The following is a 23,967-nucleotide window of genomic DNA, read 5'->3' on the forward strand; positions in this document are numbered from 1 at the left end:
GAATGTATGCACTAATGTGTGTATATATGTATACATATGTGTGTGCGTGGTATGTATACATGTGTGTGCATGTATATGTGCACATCTGTGTATGTGTATGTCTATATCACTACTCTCTTTTGTTAGCATCCAAAATATATATGCTTTTCTGCCACTTGCTCTTCTCACTTCATACATCTTAGACAGTTTTCCAAATTAGCATCTATTTATTTATTTAACAAATATGCATGAGTCCCTCTTATGAGCCAGGCACTGCGGCTATGACAGTGAGCAAATTAGACAAAAATCCTGGGTTCAGCAGGCTAATGCTTTAATGTGGGAAGACAGGCAGTAAACAAAACAAATAACTGAATTTTGCAGTTGAGAGGTGATGTTAAATCCAAATGAGAAAATGGGAGCAGAGAAAGGGGGTCGTGATGGATGGGGTGAGGGTGACAGTTATTAAAGGGTGGCCAGGGGGAAGTTGACCTTTGATCCTAGCCTTTCAGGATATCAGAGATATGCCATGTGGATGTTTGTGGGAAGAGCATTCCAGCCAGAGGGAACAGCAGCACAAAGGCGCTGGCAGGAGAAACAGCAAAGAGATCAAGTGATGGAGGTGGAGAAGTATAAAACCCTTTCATTATTACGGCCGCATGATATCCCATACAATCGATTAGTTGAAGAGTAATCTATTTGGTGGGTCTCCTGTTGGTCAGCATTGAGGTTAATCATTTTTTCTGTGCTTAGAAACATTATGTTAGAGTGAGCATCCTCACATATATCTCTGCTGATGTGTTCGAATGTACTGTGACCTAAATCCTAGCAGCGGGATGGCTGGGCCAAAGCATGTATGTTGGTCAATTTTGATAGATAGTGTCAGATTTGCAATTTTTTTTTTTTTTTAATGGCACACCCTTGCCCCAAGCAAACCTCCTGCCCGGGCCTCCCGAAGTGCTGCTGGGATTACAGGCATGAGCCACTGCGCCCAGCCAGTGGCACAATTTTTACCTTGTTGTGTCTTCTTGAAGCATCCAGTTGAAACAGATGACTTGGGCAAATGTTTTAGCTCAGGGAGCTCCCGACCCCTTGCCCCTCAAAAGATTCTTGTAAGAATGACATAAGCAAGCTTTGAAAACTGTTAAGTTCTGAACAACCACGAGGCGACATTTTTTATCATCCCTCTTTACCTTTAAAAAGCATCTTTATTTTTAATTATGTAATAATCTCAGATTTGACTGTAGTCTTTATTTTACAGTTGGCATAGGCAAAGCAGTTCTATATTGGTCACTGCCTTCCAAAATCCAGTGTGTGGATTATCATTATTTTTGCAATGAGTGAAAAAGTGATAAACGGACTTCATCAAGATTGAAAACCTTTGTTCTTCAAAAGACATAGTCAAGAAAATAAAAAGCCAAGCCACACCCTGAGAGAAATTTTTGACAAAGCATATATCCAACAAAAAGCCCATATCCAGAATGTATAAAGAGCTCTTGTAACTCAGTAAGACAGTCCACACCCCAATAAAAATGGGCAAAAGGTTTGAAAAGACACACTGCACAAAAAGAGAATACATGGATGGCAAAGAAGTGCACGAAAAGATGCTGCTCTTCATCAGTCAACAGCAAATTAAAACCACAATACATTACCACTGCACACCCACTAGTACAGTTAAGTTTAAAAGATGGAAAACAAGAAGTGTTGGTGAGAATATGAAGCAACCGGAACCCTCATGCATTTTTGGTGGAATGCAAGCTGCTACAGCCACTTTGAAAACAGTTATGAACGTGGCTTATAAGGGTAAATATATATTTACTATCCAACCCATGAATTATTCTCCTAGGTATTTACCCAAGAGAAATAAAAACATATGTCTACCAAAAAAGCCATGTATACAGATGTTCCCAGAAGCATTATTTGTAATCACCAAAAAAGTGGAAATAATCCAAATGTCCATCAACTGATGAATGGATAAACAAATTGTGAGACATTCATACATTAGAATACTACTGGGCTGGGCATGGTGGCTCACGCCTGTAATTCCCACACTTTGGGAGGCTGAGGTGGATGGATTACTTGAGGTCAGGAGTTTGAGACCAGCCTGGCTAACATGGCGAAATCCCGTCTCTATTAAAAATACAAAAAATTAGCTGGGCATGGTGGCGGGCGCCTGTAGTCCCAGCTATTCGGGAGGCTGAGGCAAGAGAATGGAGTGAACCTGCGAGGCGGAGCTTGCAGTGAGCTGAGACCCCGCCACTGCACTCCAGCCTGGGTGACGGAGCGAGACTCCATCTCAAAAATAAATAAATAAATAAACAAATAAACTATGGTGAAAGAAAGCAGCAGACAAGGTACTACTACTTGTGTCCAGCCAACTCGAGCCAGGGAGGGGATGGAGTGGAAAGGGACAAGAGGAAGGAACTTTCTTTGGGGAAAGAGCTATATCTTGGTTATCTCTGGTGGTACTTACACAATCACAGGCAGTGATTAAAATTCTTCAAATTAGATACTTGGAAATGGATGGATTTTATTCTGTGTAAGTAAGACTTTAATAAGACCATGGGGATATTTTTTTAAAATGAAACAAGTGGTTGTGGTTTTCATTTGCATTTCCTGATGACTATTGGTGTGGAACATCTTTCCAAGTGCTTTTCACATAGAAGGTGGAAGGCATTAAAGGCAGGAGAGGGCTCTGAGCAGGGTCCAGTGTGCCCATTGGTACAAAGGACCATTGAACCTTTGTTTGGTGTTTTGGGTGGCCAAAATATGAAGGTTCCAGACTCTTTGGTTCAGGCCCTGGTTGGTATTTCTGGCCATGCGTGGTCTGTTATTGGAGTCATTGGGATAACCTGGAGTCACTGGGGGCTCCATACTTTCATCCAGGTCGTCTTGTCTTGCTCACTCCCTTGTCCCCAGCAGATTCACCAAGTCCTCTTCTTGCTCTAGGATCCAACAGCCTCATACCAGCCTGCGAACTTAGTAGTCACCCAGCTCATGGTATCAATCTTTGGGTACCCTCACCTGGAAATGAACATTTCCATGGCATAAAGAAGCAAGTAGAGGCAATAAAAGTAGGACGACTGAGTTGTTTGTGTGTCTGGTTGCTTTTATTTTAAAGGCTTTGGTTTAACATTTTATTAAAAAAATTTTTTAGGACTGGGCGCGGTGGCTCACGCCTGTAGTCCCAGCACTTTGGGAGGCCGAGGCAGACGGATCACGAGGTCAGGAGATTGAGACCACGGTGAAACGCTGTCTCTACTAAAAATATGAAAAATTAGCCGGGCGCGGGATCGGGCGCCTGTTCTCCCAGTTACTCGGGAGACTGAGGCAGGAGAATGGCGTGAACCTGGGAGGCAGAGCTTGCAAGGAGCCGAGATCGCGCCATTGCACTCCAGCCTGGGTAACAGAGCGAGACTCTGTCTCAAAAAAAAAAAAAAAAAGAAAGAAAGAAAAAATTTTTTTTAACATATTGAAAGAATTGTCCCATGAACACCGATATTCCTACCCATCAGATTCTGTAATGAACATTTTGCTGTTTGCTTCATCACACATCTATCCAACTCTCTCTCTCAACTCATATTTTTATCAAGCATTTCAAAGTCAGTTGCTGATGTTACTCCCATTTCAATGTGGGGCAGGCTCTCGAGGTAATTTCAAAAAGATGTCTCAAACATGGTTGTGTGTGTGTGTGTGTGTATGTGTGTCTGTGTGTGTGTGTGCGTGCGCGTGCATCTGTGTGTGTGTGTGTCTGTGTGTGTGTGCGTGCGTGCGCGTGCATCTGTGTGTGTGTGTGTGTGTGTGTGTGTGTGTGTTTGGAGACAGGGTCTCACTCTATTGCCCAGGCTGGAGACAGGAGAATCTCTTGAACCCGGGAGGTGGAGGTTGCAGTGAGCCGAGGTCGCGCCATTGTTCTCCAGCCCGGGCAACAAGAGGGAAACTCCATCTCAAGAAGAAGAAGAAAAAAAGAATTGAAAGAGAGTCCAGAAGTGTTAGTCTAGGGCCAAGGTAGACACACTTTTTCTCTTTCTTCTTTTCTTTTTTTTCTTTTCTTTCCTTAAGAAGCAGGGTTTGCTCCATTGCCCAGGTTGGAGTGCAGTGAACATTTCGCTGTTTGCTTCATCACACATCTATCCAACTCTCTCTCTCAACTCATATTTTTATCATGCATTTCAAAGTCAGTTACTGATGTTAATCCCATTTCAATGTGGGGCAGGCTCTCAAGGTAATTTCAAAAAGATGTCTGAAACATGGTGTGTGTGTGTGTGTGTGTGTGTGTGGCTCACTACAGCCTCAACCTCCCAGACTCAAGCGATCCTTCCCAAATAGCTGGGACTCCACGGGCATGCCACTACATCCAGCTAATTTTTAATTCTTTTTTGTAAAGGTCTTGCTATTTTCCCAGGGCTGGTCCTGAATTCCTGGGCTCAAGTGATCCTCTTGCCTCAGCCTCCCACAGTGCTGGAATTACAGGCGTGAGCCAGCGTGCCTGGCCCCATTAGTTTTTTTTAAGGTGACTTTTTGTTGAAGTCCAACACACATACAGAAAGGTGCTCCCAATTCATGAATTTATACAAAATGAACACTCCGTGTGACAGCTACTCAGATTAAGAACCAGAAACATTCTCAGAAATTCCCTCACAGCCCATGCCAGTTACTTCCCCCTCCCCCAGGGCAGCCACCATCCTGACCTTTCCTGCCATACATTCATTTTGCCTCTTTTTGACCTTTATGTAAATGGGATCACACCCCTCCTTTCATTCAGCATTATCTTTGTGAAATTTGTGTCATTGTGTGTAGTTGTCATTTTTCTATTCACATTTTGGGGATAATAGTATTTCAGAGTGTTGCTATACCACAACTTACCTATCCATCCTAGTAACAGGGTGATTTTTAAAACATGCTAGAATCTGCCCATCAAAGCAAGTGGCATTTCTTTCAGAGCATAATTTGGGATGCCGCATTTGCCAAGAGCTGAGGTTAGGAATTGGAACTTACTCAGAAAAGGTCATCAGGACCCGAATTCAAATCCTGTTCTACCACTGGACCACAGGCTGGGTCCCAGGTGGGCCTCCTCCTGTCACTGGGACTTGACACCTTGTCTTGCGCGAGGATTCCAGACACATGCCACATTGGCCCACAGTGTAGGTTAAGGAATAGACTCTGCTGGGGAGTAAGGAAAAGGCCTATAGGACAGGCACTGGCAAGAAAGGAAGAAGCTTGAATTCCCTCTCCGTAACCACCATCCTTTGGAGAGCTGCTGCCGGTCTGTGGTGCGCGTTTGAGTTCTGGGGCCAGGACTTTGTGCCCACCATCCCGCCATTTTATAGCGCAAGTGTGAGCAGGCAGCCTTGTCAGTGGGGGCAGGTGGGTTAGCGCCGGTGACCAGAGACCTTAGGGCCCATGGGAAATGACAGCTTCCTCTTCCCAGGGGAGGAAGCCCCCAGGGTGGGAGGAAAGCTGGTCCCAGACAGTTCGTGGTCCAGATGTTTCACCTAAGCTCCCAGAGCCTCTTTTGGACAATTCTGCTCATTGTACTTACACCCTGAGCCTCCGTCAATTTATCTGGAAAATGGGAGCATCTCACAAGCTTGTTCCTAGGCTGCTGTGAGGGAGGAATGGGATTGCGCATACACAGGGCCACAGGGCCTCTACATGTGGCCTACTGCTCTTTAAGGGATGTTACTGCTATTCAAAACACGTTTGAGCTGAGTGCAGTGGCTCACACCTGTAATCCCAGCACTTTGGGAGGCCAAGGCAGGTGGCTCATTTGAGGTCAGGAGTTTGAGAGCAGCCTGGTTAACATGGCAAAACCCCGTCTCTACTAAAAATACAAAAATTAGCTGGATGTGCTCGCTTGAACCCAGGAGGTGGAAGTTGCAGCGAGCTGAGATCGTGCCACTGCACTCCAGCCTGGGTGACAGAGCAAGACTGTCTCAAAACAAAACAAAACAAAAAAACCCACCGTGTCTGGCTGAGACATGTATTATTATTATTTTTTAAAATAACTTGAGGTCATGGAAAGTGGAATGGTTCATCTATATTAAGCTCAGCAGCACCTTTAAAAAATTAGAAATGAAGCATCATGCTAAAGAAATGAGGTTGATTCTTTGGGTGTTTTGAAGAGGATTCTTGCAAACTTAATATTTCCATGAGGCACTTACCCTAATCCAGTGAATCTCAAACCTGGCTACACATTAGGGTCACTTGGAAAATTTTAAAAAGCTGGGATGGATGTTTGGGTGCCACCTCCAGAGACTGTGTCAACTGTCCAGGAAGATCCCCTCCCCCACCACTATAGTCTAAAGAGCTCCCTAGATGGTTATGTGTAGTCCTGCTTTAAACTCCAGCGTGCATCACAGTCATTCAGAGATTTGTTAGAACAGACTGCTGAGACTCTGCCCAAGAGTTTCTGATTCGGTATAGCAGAGTGGGCTTGAGAATTCGCATTTCTAACAGGTTTCCAGGTGATGCTGCTACTGCTGGTGTGGAGACCACACTTCGGGAACCACTGCTTTAGACAGACCAGAGGTCAGCAAACTACAGCCCACTCCCTGATTTTGTAAATAAAGTTTTATTGGAATGCAGCCATGTGCATTAATCAACATACTGTTTGTGGCTGCTTTCTGCTAGTGTAGCAAAGTTGAATGCTTCCAATAGAGGCCATAGGTGGCCCTCAAAACCTACAATATTTACTGTCTGATCCTTTATAGAAAAGGTATGTTGGCCTGGTGTGGTGGCTAATGCTTGTAATCCCAAGACTTTAGGAGGCCGAGGTGGGAAGATAGCATGAACTCAGGAGTTCAAGATAAGCCTGTAAACAAAGTGAGATCCTGAATCGACCAAAAAAAAAATTTTTTTTTAAATAGTTTTTAATTAGCCAGGTGTGGTTGTATGTGCCTGTAGTCCCAACTCCTTGGGAGGCTGAGGCAGGCAGGTCCCAGAAAGAAGAGGAGAGCAAGAAGAACTTTAACAACTTAGTCCCATCCCACAGAGACTGGGACCTCTAGATTGCGCCTGGGAGTTGGAGATTTGCAGTGAGCTATGATCATGTCACTGCACTCCAGCCTGGGCAATGGAGCAAGACCCTGATTCTATTTATTTATTTGTTTATTTATTTATTTATATTATACTTTATGTTCTAGGGTACATGTGCACAATGTGCAGGTTTGTTACATATGTATACATGTGCCATGTTGGTGTGCTGCACCCATTAACTCGTCATTTACATTAGGTATATCTTGTAATCCTATCCCTCCCCCCTCCCCCCACCCCACAATAGGACCCGGTGTGTGATGTTCCGCTTCCTGTGTCCAAGTGATCTCATTGTTCAATTCCCACATATGAGTGAGAACATGCGGTGTTTGGTTTTCTGTTCTTGTGATAGTTTGCTGAGAATGATGGTTTCCAGCTGCATCCATGTCCCTACAAAGGACACGAACTCATCCTTTTTTATGGCTGCATAGTATTCCATGGTGTATATGTGCCACATTTTCTTAATCCAGTCTGGACCCTGCTTCTTAAGAAAAGAAAAGGAAGAGAAAAAGTGTGTCTACCCCAGCCCTAGAGTAACACCTCTGGATTCCCTTTTTTTTTTTTTTTTCTTCTTGAGACAGAGTTTCACTCTTGTTGCCCAGGCTGGAGTACAGTGGCGCGATCTTGGCTCACTGCAACCTCCGCCTCCTGGGTTCAAGAGATCCTCCTGTCTCAGCCTCCCAAGTAACTAGGATGACAGGCACCCACCACCATGCCTGGCTAATTTTTGTATTTTTAGTAGAGATGGGGTTTCACCATGTTGGCCAGGCTGGTCTTGAACTCCTGACCTCAGGTGATCCACCTGCCTTGGCCTCCCAAAGTGGTGGGATTACAAGGGTGAACCCCCACGCCCAGCCCTCTTTCAGTTCTTTATTTGTTCTTCCCAGGGAAGAAGTGACTTACATAATTGAGAACATAATGAGTGTGCATCTAGAGGTCCCAGTCTCGGTGGGATGGGACTAAGTTGCTCAAGTCTTCTTGCTCCCCTCTTCTTTCTGGGAAATGCCTGCCCACCGTAGGCACCATCCTCTGCAACTCCCTCAGTGAGCCTGCTGGACAGGCTTCACCTTGCAGGGACAAAACCTGCACAGTTATGATCAGAGAGTTTTAAATCAAGAAGAGGAAATAGTAGGATCAGGCTCCTTTCTTCAACCCAGCTAAGCCACCGGTCAACTCATATTTTCATTCTGCATCTAACCTGACTGCACATGAGATCCACTTGGGGAGCATTTGAAAATCGCTGCCACTCAGGCCCCCCAAACCAATCGACAGAATCTCTTGGGGGGTAAAGCTGGGCCCTGAGGGGGGAAGGTCTGATTTATCATCCCCGAAAGACAAAAATGAAATTGGAAGATAACAACATAACATTCTAATGACATCACCACACTTGCTCGGGTGCTCATGGTGAATTTGATTCCAGACCTTCTCTGCAAGCCTTACCTCATCCCCAAAGCTCATGACATAGATGAAACATTGTAACTAGCTTGCAGATAGCTTGCAGTGTACATTTCATGACACAGATGAAATATTGTAACTAGTTCTGTAGACAGTTTGCAGTGTACATTTCCCCCCAAGCAATGCCAGCATCTCTGAAACAAATGTAGAGAGGACCCCCTAGTCAGATGTATATATTTTGGTTGTTCATGTCAAAACAAGCACATTGCTTTATAGTGACACCTTTAAGTGCTTCCTTCTAGTCGGTGCGATTCACACGTTAATCTGAAAGTGATTCTTCAACCCATATGTCATCTTCAGCGCAGGCCCCACGTGGCTCGGTCTCCACATTGAGCCATAAAGAAAGGGGTCCCACAGCCCCAAAGGAATTTTAAAAGAAATTTCAACCTTTGACGTTCAGCTCTTGAGGAAGGAGAAAGAGATCTAATTCATAAGCCAAAGCAACATTTCTCAGAGGTTTCTCCTCCACTGCCCCGTTTCTCTCCCCTTAAATTTGCTCTAAATTTTTTTCTATGCTGAGCTCCCAAGCTCTGTCTAGCTCAGTGAAGGTGACTTTCCTCCCATCCGCTCCTGAGCCTTCCAGCTCCTTAACCCCGTGGATCTGCCATAGTCTTTTGAGTCTCCACGGCTTTCCTTTGGTTGGGAGAGGGGAGGCTTCGGTTTTAATGAAGGGAACTCTCATCATTGCTGCTTTTCCCTTAAGGCAGAGGTTTTCTACCTCCACACTTCTATTGATATTTGGGGCCGGATTGCTATTCACTGTAGGGCCTGTCCTGTGCTTTGTAGAACGGTGAGCAGCACCCCTGAGATCTACCCGCTAGAGGCCAGCAGCACCCCTCCCTCCAAGACATGACAATAAAAAACGCCTCCAGATTGTGCAGCAAAATTGGCCCCTGTTGAACACAACGGCGTTAAAAAATTCAGGCCGGGCACAGTGGCTCACACCTGTAATCCAACACTTTGGAAGGCTGAGGAGAGTAAGATTGCTTGAAGCCAGGAGCCCATGATCAGCCTGGACAACATAGCAAGACCCCATGTCTAAAAAAAAAAAATTTATTAGCAGGGCGTGGTGAGGTGCCCCTGTAGTTCCAGCTACTCAGGAACCTGAGCCAGGAGGATCATTTGAGCCCAGGAGGTTGAGGCTGCAGTGAGCTATAATCATGCCATGCCACTGCACTCTCTTAAGATAAAAATTAAATAATTTGTTCTAAGCCGATATTGCCTGCGGACCAGGTCAAAGAGGGCTTCTACCTTGGGCCTCATGCTGTAAATGGGAGGAGAAAAGAAATTCACGGAGTGAGGAGTCCAGGCATCAAGGAGCCCACATCTTCCTTTCTAGATCATTTGCAAATACTGGGATCCCAGAATTTTCCACCCAAACAGCCCAAGCCTATTTCCAGGGTCTGCTCAGGACTGGTCTAGGTCCATCCTCAGGACGATGCACCACGCTGTCAGTGTGTGCCCTCTAGGCTCAAGGCAATAATAAAATAGTGGTAATAATAGTACAAACCTCATAGATTTGTGGTGCGGATTAAATTTGTGTATTGAAATCCACAGGACAGGGCTGGTCTGTGATAAGCACTACAGAACTGTTGGGTACTATCATTGTATTTTTCATACTAAGTATCTTTAACATAGGACATCTTCCTTCCTTATCTGCTGCTTGACCGAACAGGCTCATTCAAAAGTCGGAGCCAATCCTGACCGTGCTGGACCCTAGAGAGATGGCGAGAAGGGCCCCAACGTGGGATCTTTATGAGGATTTTTATGGGACTTTCCAGGGCCATTCTGACTGTTGGCCTTTTCCCTTATATGCTGGTTGAGGTTTTAACCCCTCTTCAAACACACACGCACATACCATGGATCTCTATTACCCAATCTGGCCCTTGTCACATGGGAGGGTCAAGGGAAGTAGGAAATGGGTGAGACTATTATTATTATTATTATTATTATTATTTGAGGCAGGGTCTTACTCTTTCAACCAGGCTGGAGTGCAGTGGTGTGATCATGCCTCATTGCAACCTCCACCTCCCGGGCTCAAGCAGTCCTCCCGCCTCAGCCTCCCAAGTAGCTGGGACCACAGGCGTGCACCAACATGCCCAGCTAGCTACGTTTTAAATTTTTTTATAGAGAAAGAGTCTCACTGTGTTGCCCAGGCTGGTCTTGAATTCCTGGGCTCAAGCGATCCTCCCATGTTGACCTCTCAAAGTGCTGGGATTACAGGCATAAGCCACTGTGTTCGGCCTCTTCTTTTTGAGATAAAGGAAGAAATTATGCTGAACTTTGAGTTTCGATTTCTACTGTGCCTCATGCTGGCTGGGTGGTTTTGGACACTCAACCTCTTAACTTCTCCGAGCCTCAAATTCCCCATCTGCAAAATGGCAATAAAAATAGGGCTGTGATATGGATTTAAGTTTAAAAAAGAAAAGCAATAACATATATAAAGTGCTTTTCTCAGTTCCTAGTACACAGACCTCAGGATTTGCCATTACTGATTTTTTTATTATTATGATAAAGTTAACTGAATTGTCATTATGACTGTTGGAAGGAAAAACATGAAAAAAAAATTCTGTCCCAGCAGCTGCTGTGAATCATGAAGTGAGCCAGAAAAGCTTGAAAAACATCACCCTTCAGTCATGGATGAAACTTCTTAGAACTCATGAAATGTCATAGCTAAAAAAGAACTCAAAATCTATGTATACCCGCCTGCCCATTGTATAAAGGGGGAAACTGAGGCCCGGGGAAGGGATATGATGTACCTTGTTTAAAAAAAAAGGCCGGGCACGGTGGCTCAAGCCTGTAATCCCAGCACGTTGGGAGGCCGAAACGGGCGGATAACGAGGTCAGGAGATCGAGACCATCCTGGCTAACACGGTGAAACCCCGTCTCTACTAAAAAAGTACAAAAAACTAGCCGGGCGAGGTGGTGGGCGCCTGTAGTCCCAGCTACTCGGGAGGCTGAGGCAGGAGAATGACAAAACCCAGGAGGCGGAGCTTGCAGTGAGCCGAGATTGCGCCACTGCACTCCAGCCTGGGCGACAGAGCGAGACTCTGTCTCAAAAAAAAAAAAAAAAGAAAAAAGAAAACCTGAAAAAGCTTCTAGGTTTCTGAAAGAAGAAAAACAAAAAGGCAGTGCTCTAGTGAGAAGAGGTTTTGCAAAAGTTGAAAAGAGAATGAGGACCACCTGTGTTGCAGTGTGTCAGAGCTGCCCTGTAGGAAGAAGGAAAGGGGGGAAGAAACAGGCCCGTGTAGACTGCGTTATGTCTCCTCCAACAGTTAAGATAACTCATGAACAACCTGATGATGAATTGTGGGTACCCCTTGACAATGAGGAAGTAGGCAGGACTATGAAACAGCCCAGGGTGGGTCCTGCTGGCTTTGTGCATTTTTTCCTTTCAGAAATAGGGGAACATCTTAACCTAGCATCAAAGAGGTAGATCGCAGGGCACAGTGATGAGGGTTTGGGGTGCCAGCCATAATCTGGGGGTGTCCCTGCACTGTGCTGTCAGACTCAGAGTTGCATATATGGGAGCAGTGAGAGCCTAGGGCACAGATGAGAGGCCTTCATTACCTTGTGAACCAAATGCAAAATGAGAAACTGTGGAGTCTGCTTCCATCGGTAAAGATGTTTTTTATTTTTTTTCCTTTTAATTTGCAGTGTTTATTACACCCACATTCTAAGTCATCCAGCTTCCCTTCCAGAACCGTCTGCCTTGGCAAACTAAATTAGCGACCAAAGAATTTAGCTCCTGTGGTAAAGAACAAATTCGTTTTTACAGCAAATATCAACAGGTGAAAGCCTCAACTTGTCCCTGACTCATTCAGGCTACTTAGATTTTGACTGGAACAGTGAGTGATCTCCCTTCACCCTCTAGACCTCACTCTCCTCAGCTGTAAAATGAGCCAGTGAAAGCAACTGCCTTGAAGCACTTCTCAAATGTGGGAGGTGGGGGGCGGGAAGGGTGGCAGTTGTATCCCCAGGGTACATCTGGCAATGTCTAGAGATACTTTTGGCAGTCACAAGGGAGATAGAGGAGGCCAGGCATGGTGGCTCATGTCTGTAACCCCAGCACATCAGGAGGCTGAGGCAGGCGAATCACCTGAGGTCAGGTATTCGAGACCAGCCTGGCCAACATGGTGAAACCCCGTCTCTACTGAAAAATACAAAAATTAGCCAGGCATGGTGGTGTGTACCTGTAGTCCCAGCTACTCAGGAGGCTGAGGCAGGAGAATCGCTTGAATCCAGGAGGCAGAGGTTGCAGTGAGCCAAGATCGCACCACTGCACTCCAGCCTGAGCAACAGAGCAAGACTCTGTCTCAAAAATAAAATAAAATAAAATAAAATAAAATAAAATAAAAAGAGAAACAGGGGAGATGGAGGAATTGCTACTGATATTTAGCGTGGGATGATAGGTGCTACCAAACATTTTAGAGTGCTCAGGACAGCACCGCACAACACAGAATGATCTGGCCCTTATGGGGGGACATTATTGTCAGCAGTATCAAGGGTGAGAAACCCTGCTCTGGAGCTTAATGTGATGATTAAATGAGTCAATCCACTGACGTGCTTAGCCGTGGCCCTAACACACAGTAGGTGCTTAATAAACTGATCTTTATCCTGGGCTCCTTCAAAGCCTGACCTTTGAGCCCTGGTGGGTCCCTCCCACCACACTTTTGTTTCCTGGTTGTGTTTCCCCAACTTAAATTGCTGTAGTACGGTGGAAATAGATATGTTGATAACTCTTTCCAGGTAAGTTGTGTCTCAAATTCCTAAAAGTGGAATAGGCAGGGTGTGTCCGTGCACTGTCTGAGGAAGGGAACTGGACTTCCGGGTACTTGCCTGTCCCTAGAGGGTAGCCTTAGGATGCTGAAGATTCAGCAAAATCCGGATAGAAAACATTAGAGCAAGGTACTGTGCAAGGTGCCACTCTATAATCATTGGGAGAGAACTAAAAGCAGTTTGTGAGAGTAGTTTCCACTAACTGATCGCTTTCCCCTTAAGCTTTAAACGAGGCTTAACATTTTTAACTGTGTATGATACCAAAATTCCCATACTTCCTTTGGTCCATTCAGCAGAACATTCTAATGGATTCATGATCATAATTATAAAAATAAATGATCACTCTGAGCATAGCCCCCAGCCCTGTGAAGGAGGAAAATGTTATTTGCCCCTTCACCAAATGGTTTCATTCTATTGTAGTTTTTTGAGTTCTTGTGTCTATCTGGTACTCACAATCCACTATATTAAGTTACTCCAGATGGGAAAACCAGATGACTGAGTTAATATGAATTATGTCTAAATCCATGAGCATTAAATAGGTTCTTGGAGAAAGCCCCCCTTCATGGATTTTGTGCATAGACTTGTGACATCAATTCTGACTGTTTTGATGGTTTTTTTTTTTTTTTTTGCCACACTCCAGATTGTACAGGTTGTTGAGAAATTGCTTCCAGATGACTAGGGTACACTTAGAATGTGTACGTTTTGTAAACCAAAAAGTATCTGAGACAAGTCGCAATCCGTTTAGGAGTTTATTTTGCCAAGGCTAAGGACCTGTGCATGAAACAGCCTCAGGAGGTCCTGAGAACATGTGTCTAAGGTGGTCAGGCTACAGCTTGGTTTTGTACATTTTAGGGAGACATAAGACATCAATCAATACATGTAAGAGGTACGTTGGTTCAGTCCAGAAAGATGGGACAGCTGGAAGCAGGGACTGGGGAGCGTGTGGGGTGACTTCCAGGTCTTAGGTGGATTCAAAGACTGGCAATTGGTTATTATCTAAAGACCTGAAATCAATGTCTAAATTACAATAAAGGGTTGTAGACACTCAGATTTTATCATGCAGATAAAACCTCTAGGTAGCAGGCTTCAGAGAGAATAGATTGTAAATGTTTCTTATCAGACTTAAAGAGTCTTTTCTGGTTGGGCACAATGGCTCACATCTGTAATCCCCGCACTTTGAGAGGCCAAGGCGGGAAGATCACTTGAGCTCAGGAGTTAGAGACCAGCCTGAGCAACATGGTGAAACCCCATCTCTACCGAAAGTACCAAAAAAAAAAAAAAAAAAAAAATCCAGGCATAGTGGTGTGCACCTGTGGTCCCAGTTACTTGGGAAGCTGAGGTAGAAGGATCACTTGAGCCTGGGAGGCAGAGGTTGCAGTGACCTGAGATCATGCCGCCGCACCTGGGTAACAGAGTGAGACCTTGTCTCAAAAAATAAAAAAAAGAAAAGAAAAAAAAAGAATTAGTTCTATCAGTCTTAAGATCTGTCTTGATGTTAATGGTGGCATGTCTGACTTCCCGTTCCCATCACAGCCTGAACTACCTTTTCAGGTCACCTTTGGAATGCCCTTGGCCAAGAGGAGAGGTCCATTCAGATGGTTAGGGGGCTTAGAATTGTATTTTTGGCTTACAATATCCAGAAATACATTAGTGACTACATTAAAAGGAGTCCCCCATAACCATCAGTAGGAATATTTGGTGGCAGTACTTTACAACAAAATTTTTAGTTATGGATGTTTCTAAAGAGAACGAATTTAGGAATGTGATTATAAGGAATTGGTTTCATTCATAGGTTATTAAATACTGCAAATTTTATCACCAATTAGCTATGTGACTTTGTTTCCTTACCTATAACATGGAGAGGGCTGGGTTATCTGACCCACTGTCCCTACGCCCCTTTCTGGATTCTACATGTTTAGTCTTTAAAAAAGAAATCTGTAGAAACAGGGTCTTGCTATGTTGCCCAAGCTGGTCTCAAACTCTTGGGTTCAAGCGATCCTCCCACCTTGACCTTCCAAAGTGCTGGAATTACAGGTGTGAGCCACTGCACCTGGCCCCTGACATGTCTAGTTTTAATTCTCTATTTTCTCCAACACACTTCTTAGAATTTACAGTGATGGCAATCGTGATATTCTCCCAGGCAACTTTTCTAATAGAAGTCATGAGTTATCTTCAGCTTCACTTTATTATAATTTGCATTTAATTTTTTTTAAGACTGTTAAGATTGCCATAACTTTACCAAGTGATTTGCAAGTTCCAGTGCCTGCTAATTAACTCAGATGGCCATGGCAGAAACTGCCTCCCATCAGAAAGGCTGAATCACTCAAGCGCTCCCATCTTTCAAGGGCCAAGTGATTCACCAGCCAAGTTACTCTACAAATTGGGATGAGGAGCGTAGGATATTAGACTTCCTTTTAGTTTTCGTCCCTTCTGGCGACTTAGATGTGGATTCTCCAATGGTGACTTATTTTTCCTTTGTTTTCTTTCCAAACTAATATGTACTTGCTGTAAGAAGTTCAAACTGTACATACTTATATGATACAGAAAGTGGAAATTTTCCTCTGTTTCCCCCTTCCCAGAGAGAGCCACTCTGAACAGTGTGGTGAACATCCAGATATTGTTTTCTTTACATATATTGACATTCTTTTTAACAAAAAGATTGTGCTTACATATACTATTTTGTAATGTGCTTTTGTCTCCTAGCAATATGTCTTGGAGATTTTTCCATTTCATATAGATAAGTCTGTCTCATTTTTAATGGCAACAGGGATTTCCATGGTATTATTACTTCAGAAGTTACTTAATTTGTTTCCTCCAGTCTTATTCTAGGTAACTCCCAAAGACAAACTTAATGACTTGATCTCAAGTAGGCTACTAGGAGGTGACCTCAGGAAGCTTGAATAAGGGAATGGCAAATGAGACAGGAAAAGGAGGAAAACGAATCAAGGACGTTTGACGAGTGGATATCTGCAGTATGGGGGTCTTCAAAATCACCCCCAGGTTCAGTGATTCACCACAGAACTTGCAACCATTCTCATGGTTACAGTTTATTACAGAAAGAGCATACAGATTAAAATCAGCAAAGTGAAAGATTGCTGCTATGGTCTGAATGTGTTGTTCCCCCCAAAGTCTTATGTTGGATCCTAATCCCCATGTCGGAGGTGATTAGACCATGAAGGCTCTGCCCTCATGAATGTGGTTGGTGCCCTTATAAGAGAAACTCAAGAGAACTGCCTTGCTGCTTCTATTGCATGAGAAGGCACCACCTATGAAGGAGAGCAAGCCCTCACTAGACACCGAATCTGCTGGTACCTTGATCTTGGACTTCCTAGCTTCTGGAACCATTAGGAAATCAATTCCTGTTGTTTATAAGTCTCCCTGTTTATGGTAATTTGTTATAGCAGCCCAGCAGACTAAGAAAGGGGAAAGAGTCCTCTTTGTCACAGGAAAGAGTCCAAGAGAGACAGGTGCAAACTTCCAGTTGTTCTCCTCAACTGGAGTTATATGAGCAGTGCCTGATTCTCCTTGCAAGGATGTGTGACAACAGACTCAGGGTATTGCCACCCAAAGAAGGTCACCCGAGCGTTGGTTTCCAGCATAGTTAGAGGAGGTCGGTCATATAGTCATGGCTGACTATCTGGGTAGCTGAGCCTAGTCTCCAGCTCCTGCAGAGGTCAAGCTAATGTTGAGTGGCCCAAGGTCCTCACCATAAATCACAGTTAGCATAGACAAGCTGACGTGGCTCAGGCAGGAAGCTGCAGGTGCTTGAGGTAGGACACTATGCACAGAAAACATGAGCAGCCTCCAAGGTGGGCTGAGGGGTAGGCAGGGCACCACTAGCTCCAGCTACACTCCCTCAGGGACAGTCTTGTCATTTCCAGTTTTTCTTTCTTATAAACAATGCCCTGGTGCAGGGGTCAGCAAACTTTTCTATAAGGAGCAGTTTTTTTTTTAATTGGCATAAAATTCACATAACTTAAAACTCACCCTTTTGGTGTATATGATTCAGTGCTTTTTAGTATATTTTCAAGGTTGTGCAACCAACACCACTATCTAATTCCAGAACATTTTTATCACCCCCAAAAGGAGCTCTGTGCCAATTAGCTATCACTCCCCATTCCCTCTTTCCTCTATCCTTGATAACCACTAATGGTAATTTCTGTCTCTAAAGATCTGCCTATTCTGAACATTTCATATAAATGGATCATAATGTATGACTTTAAAAACTTGGTACATAGGCCAGCCATGGTGACTCATGCCTGTAATCCCAGCATTTTGGAAGGTTGAGGTGGGCGGATCACCTGAGGACAGGAGTTTGAGACCAGGCTGGTCAATGTGGCAAAACCCCATCTCTTCCAAAAAATACAAAAATTAGCTGGGTGTGGTGATGGGCGCCTGTAATCCCAGCTACTTGGGAGTCTGAGGCAGGAGAATCACTTGAACCCAGGAGGCAGAGGTTGCAGTGAGCCAAGATCGTGCCACTGCACCCCAGCCTGGGTGACAAGAGTGAAATTCCCACTCAAAAATAAAAAGAAAAGAAAAAAAACTTGTTCATAAATGTTTACAGTAGCATTATCCATAATAATAGTCAAAAGGTGGAAACAACCCAAATATTCATCATCTGATGAATAGATAAGCAAAACATGGCATATCCATACAACAGGATGTTAGCTGGCCGTAAAAAGTAACACTACAACATGGATGAACCGGACAGATAGCAGATATGTGAGGCTTTGAGGGCCACATGGCCTCCAAATTATTCAGCTGCTGTGGTCAGTCTGAATAGTTGTCCCCCACCCTGCCAAATTTATATGTTGAAATCCTAACCCACAAAGTGATGACATTAGGAGGTGGGACCTTTGGGAGATGATTAGGTCATGAAGGTTGGAGCCCTCATAATTGGGATTAGTGCCCTTATAAAAGATGCCCCAGAGAACTAGTCTGTCCCTTCCGCCATGTGGGGACTCAGTGAGAAGATACCACCTATGAGGAAGCAGCTTCTCACCAGACACCGAATTTGCTAGTGTCTTGATCTTGAACTTCCCAGCCTCCAGAACTGTGAGCAATAAGTTTTTGTTGTTTATAAGCCACCCAGTTTATGGCATTTTGTTACAGCGGCCTGAATGGACTAAGACATCAACTCTGCCCTTTTTGCACAAAAGCAGCATTATGTAAACAAATGGGTTTGACTGTGTCCCAATAAAACTTTATTTACAAAAACAGGTAGTAGTCTACATTTGACTTGGAGGCTCTAGTTTGCCTACTCCTGCTATATAAAATATCCTTGTATGTATATTTTTGTCCAGTTGTGCAGAAAATTCTATGGGATCAATTCCTAGAAGTGAAATACTGAGTCATGAATTATGATGTATTTATTTTGAACAGATGTTGTGAACCACCCCAAAATTTGATCCAACTTGCTTTTCCACCAGCAGCACATGAGAGGACTTGAGACTGAGTTTCCCTTTTTTTTTTTTTTTTTTTTTTGAGACAAGCAAGGTCACTTTGCTACCCAGGCTAGATCCAAGGCAGTGGCACCATCACTGCAGCCTTGACTTCCCCAGGTTCAGGTGATCCTCCCACCTCAGCCTCCCGAGTAGCTGGGACTACAGGCACGCACCACTACATCTGGCTGATTTTTTTTGTATTTTTTAGTAAAGGTGGGGTTTCTCCATGTTGCCCAGACTAGTCTCAGACTCCTGGGCTCAAGCGATCCACCTGCCTTAGCCTCCCAAAGTGCTGGGATTACAGATGGGAGCCACCGTGCCCAGTCAGAATTTCCTCTCTTAAATCCCTTTCACAAAGAAGTAGAACCCATACCCATTTACAAGGGAAGTTTCTGCATTGTCTTGAACTTTGGAGAGGAAGAAGAAGATAGAACATTTTGCCCCCAAAGAAGAAAACCAAATGGGACCTAAAGTGGCCTCATGATAGTATCTGATTTTAGATTTGAGGCTCGCAGGGAAGGGGACTTTGGTAACTTGTCCTCGTTTGGTGAGATCAAACCTTACACTGGCCACTGAGTATCATTCCAAAAAGCCTTGAGTGTTATCTATTCATTTTTTTTTTCAAAGGCCGAGAGCTCCTTAGCAATTTCATTTATTAAGCAAAGCTTCCATTCCTATTATTTCTTTTTATAAGTAATTTGCATGTAAATGAGGTCCACCTATGCATACTGAACATGTTACCAAATGTACAAAAAGTATACACGGTCCATTTTTTCTCCACAGAGCTGACAGGTACCCATCCCTCTTGATGAAGATGACATAGTATTTCACGTAGCCTGGTTTTCCCTAAGTCTTTTTGGCTTTTGGACGATGGATGGAGTTTTTGTTTTTATTTTTCCATTTTTCTTTTTCTCCCTCATTTTCACCATTTGGAATTCGTGGTGTGAAATCCACAGGGGAGAACAGAGGCTTGTTAGCATTCAAGCTCTGTTTTTGGATGCATATTTTAGTTGGTTTATATGATATTCGGCATCCCTCCTGGGATCTAGCCCGCCTTTGCTCGGCTCACGCTGGGTGAATCTGTGATATTCCCCATTCTGTAGCCCTTCCTTTATAACACAGGCGTAGCCTGCTTTCCCATTAGTGAGATGGCATGCCTGGACTACCCACACACAGATACAGAATTAGGCGGAACTTGGCCGGGAAGCTAAATCAAGTTAACCATCTCATTAGGCTTGAAAGACACAAATTAAGCTTAAGCTGGGATTAACAGAGAAGCCTTTCAAAGAGACATGCAGCACAACAAGGGGTGGAAGAAATTGCCATAGCCATTACTCTCAGCAAACTTCCACCATTTAATGGAACAGAGGAGACATGAGGTCTCTTTTATAAAAGGTCAACAGACAGAAATTTAGGATCGAAATAGCAGTGTAACATTTGTTGAGCTCTTACCACTTGCTTGGCACTGTGTGCTGAGAGCTTTACACATATTCCATAGAAATTGCACATTGACCTATGAGAGAAGCACTACTAAAATTCCTGCTTAACTGACAAAGAAACTGAGGCTCAGAGAGGTTACTTCGCCTGCCTCAGAGTCCCAGAGCTTGGTCAAATGACAGAGCCAGGATTCGAGCCCAGGATATTTGGCCCCATGGACCATGGCTTAACCTAGTGGTTCCCATTTGGGATGCACTGGCCTCCCCAGGGGACATTTGGCTATGTCTGAAGACATTTTGGGTTGTCACAGCTGTAAAGAGAGCTGCTATCAGCATCTAGTAGGTAGGTACCAGGGATGCTGCTAAACATCCTACAATGCACAGGACAGTTACAGCAAAGGATTATCCCGCCCATAATGTCAACAGTTCCGTGATTGAGAAACCCTTGTTTAATCGCTCAACTGGACTACATTGACAGGCTCACTGTTCCACTAGAACTATCCACTTACAGAGCTCTATATGCAGTGTGGTGATGCTGTGGGATATACGTTTAAGGCTGCATATTGCAGGCGGTGCAGCTATCTGGCAGAAGGAACAGCCAATGCCAAGGCTGAGAGGTAAGACTCTGGCTGGCATGGGATGGCAGGAAGCCAGGTGCAGCTGTTGCAGAGATTCGCAGGAGGATGAGATGAGGGAGTTGGAGTTCTCACCGAGGAAAGGAGAAAGACAACGTGCCCTAAATGATGACCGCCATGTTTGCACTTGACGAATGTGTAGACTAATGGCCTCTGTCTTCTCTCTGCCTTTCTGTTCTGTTCCCCTCCTTCCTCTTGCCTCCCTCCTGCCCTCGACCCTCTGACTCCCTAGTTTTCGGCCACAACATGAAGAGCAGCAATGACTTCATCGGGAGGATCGTCATTGGCCAGTACTCTTCAGGTCCCTCTGAGTCCAACCACTGGAGGCGCATGCTCAACACGCACCGCACGGCCGTGGAGCAGTGGCACAGCCTGAGGTCTCGAGCTGAGTGTGACCGCGTGTCTCCTGCCTCCCTGGAGGTGACCTGAGGGCTGCAGGGAAGGCAGCTTTCATTCGTTTAAAAAAAAAAAAAAAAAAAAGACGGAAAAAAATGTGTCACATACTATTACATCCACACCTGCATACACACTCACAACATGTCTACACACGTCCACACACACAGACACACAGATTCCCCAAGTCCTCTCAGAACTGAGAGGAAGCAGACTATTGGTCACAAAATAGCCGCCCTCAGTCAGTGAGGCCTGGGAACTTTCCAGAAGCCCCATCCGTAGTAGATCACAAGCTCAGTGGGCTCTGCCGTCGGACTTATTGGCACTGCCTGTTCTTGTCAATACTCCTGCCCCAAAATGCACTTTCAACCCTCAGGCCAGAGAAAGGACCTCCCAAAGGGTGCCAACCTCCATCAAGACTGTATTATTTACCAAGAGTTTGGCCAGTGTGTGGGAGACCTGACCACTCCCCACTCCCAAAACACACGCCCACTGGGTAACTTCTGAACAGACTGCTGTTCCCTGGGGTTCTTCAAACCTGATACTTTTCTCTAAAGGTGTAAGTATCTTTGTCTTCTCCTTAGTAAATGTGATAACTAGATTATGGACCATTTGGAGAAGCCAAATGGCAACCAAAACTATTCCAGTGTCAGAAGCCCCTCCTGGCTTAATGGAATTGTCCTTGTGTTAGCTCATCCCAGGAAACTCCCTGTGGGTATATATGTGTATGTCTTCGTGCATGTGCCCTCACAGGCGAACACGTGTGTGCCTATGTGTCCTCTTGGAGAGCATGGCGATGGGCTGGGACCTCAGCCCTGAGCACTGCCTTCTCTCTGTCTCTCCTGTCCAGTGAGAGTCCAACCAGTGTCCTCCTGTCTGTCAGAGACCCCACCTTGGATAACAGTAATGTGTGTGTCAAGTAAATAGGATATGATAGAGCAAAAGTAACATTTTTTGACCAAATCATGGTGATTGTGACCCACAAAAGACATACAAAGGACCTGATACATGGATTAAAATGGCTATCACACCCCATCCATGATGATCTTCTTCCTTAGTCGTACTCTGAGGATACTTCTGTGTTTGTCTGTGAACCAATGTCATGTCTCTCGTGCTAAGGAATTAGTGTAGTTAGAATAGGTCTTCTCTCTCTCTCTCTTTCCTCTCTCTCTGTTGGATGCTTCTGTATCTTTTTCCACAGCATAATGGCTGGTGTGACGGGGAGCTATTTATTGAAATTAAAGATTATTTATTTGTGCCATGCATTCGAGTTATCTTTTTCTTCATGAACGCAGGACATAGAAGGTGGGAGGGCATTGCAGCTAGTACTGCTGTGTAACAAACCATACTGAACAAGTCAAAACAATGAATTTTTTTTTTTTTTTTTGAGACAAAATCTCACGCTGTTGTCCAGGCCAGAGTGCAGTGGTGCAGTCTCTGCTCACTGGTGCAGGCTCTGCTCACTGCAACCTCTGCCTCCTGCATTCAAGCAATTCTCCTGCCTCAGCCTGTCGAGTGACTGGGATTACAGGTGTGCACCACCATGCCTGGCTAATTTTTGTATTTTTAGTAGAGACAGGGTTTCACCACGTTGGCCAGGCTGGAACTGAACTCCTGGCCTCAAGTGACCCGCCTACCTCAGCCTCCAAAAGTGCTGGAATTACAGGCATGAGCCACCACACCCAGCCTCAAAACAACGATATTTATTATACTCATAGATTTTGAGGATCAAGAATGTTGAGTATTTGCAATACATCTGTTTGACTTGAGCAGTGTACTAATGCCAATTATTCCAGCTTTGCTCTTCTCTATAAAACTTTTCACATCCTCAGGGCAAGATTCACGGTTTATTTAGCTTTTTATTGGGCAGGCCCTGCTAAGGGCTTGACTCAGGTAACTGCTCCAAGGGCCAAAATGGCTTCACCCCTCAGGCTACATTGGGTATTGCAGAGAGAACCTCATGGTGTCTCCCATTCTGGAGTGGAAGTGTTGTGGCGGTCAAGGGGGAGAAGCAGGAAGGCTAGGTTAGGTTGATGTGTTCATCCGTTTTGCATTGCTGTAAAGGAGTACCTGAGACTAGGTAACTTATAAAGAGATTATTTGGCTCATGGTTCTGCAGGCTATACAGGAAGCACAGTGCTGGTATCTGTGTGGCTTCTGTTGAGGCCTCAGGAAGCTTACAATCATGGTAGAGGGCAAAGGGCGAACAGGTGTGTCACTTGGCAAGAGAGGAAGTGAGAGTGAAAAAGGAGGAGGTGCCAGGCTCATTTAAACAACCAGCTCTAATAGAGTGAGAACTCACTCGTCACCAAGCCATTCATGAGGGATCCACCCCCATTACCCAAATACCTCCCACCAGGCCCCACCTCCAACATTGGAGATCACGTTTCAACATGAGATTGGAGGGGAAGAAACATCCAAACGATATCAGTTGAGTTTTCAGAAAAGAAAAGGAGAAGTGTTTTCCTTCTCTATGAAATGGCTTCATTACTGTGGTTTACAGAAGAAGATAAAAGCATAAAAGAACAAACAAAATGAGTGAATATAGGTACATAATAAGCATTTAGAACTAGAGGTGGAGTCATTGGTGATGAGGCCCAAGAGCTCTGGGCCCGAGAAACCATAGTTCAAATCCCAGACCCACCACTCCTTAACTGTGTACTGGGGCACAAACCATGTAAGTCTTCTGAGCCTCAATTTCCTCGTTGTCCTAGGGTGCCTCAAAAACAGACCTTGACATGAGGACTTGGGTGCAGACCACCCCAGCAAGCGTAAGTGAAGAATAAGGGAAAGGAGAAAAGCAAAAGGCTT

At 44.6% G+C, this 23,967-nt stretch overlaps 1 protein-coding gene across 31 annotated transcripts in view; it reads left to right on the forward strand.

The window, feature by feature from the left end:
* Nucleotides 1-22,419, forward strand: part of SYT17 (synaptotagmin 17) — a 94,564-nt gene extending 72,145 nt beyond the window's left edge. For 16 of the 31 annotated variants that reach the window (XM_074027816.1, XM_074027833.1, XM_074027825.1 and 13 more), the window contains one exon: nucleotides 20,996-22,419. In XM_074027816.1, coding sequence (XP_073883917.1) covers nucleotides 20,996-21,192 — 197 coding nt within the window. In that variant the 3' untranslated portion in view covers nucleotides 21,193-22,419. Of the gene's footprint in view, nucleotides 1-1,237; nucleotides 2,319-20,995 lie in introns of those variants that run through there. The other 15 variants (XM_045382762.3, XM_045382767.3, XM_074027837.1 and 12 more) reach the window with 1 other exon arrangement.
* The last annotated feature ends 1,548 nt before the right edge of the window (nucleotides 22,420-23,967 follow it).

The sequence above is a fragment of the Macaca fascicularis genome, chromosome 20 (assembly GCF_037993035.2).
Source record: "Macaca fascicularis isolate 582-1 chromosome 20, T2T-MFA8v1.1".
Taxonomy (NCBI): Eukaryota; Metazoa; Chordata; class Mammalia; order Primates; family Cercopithecidae; genus Macaca; species Macaca fascicularis.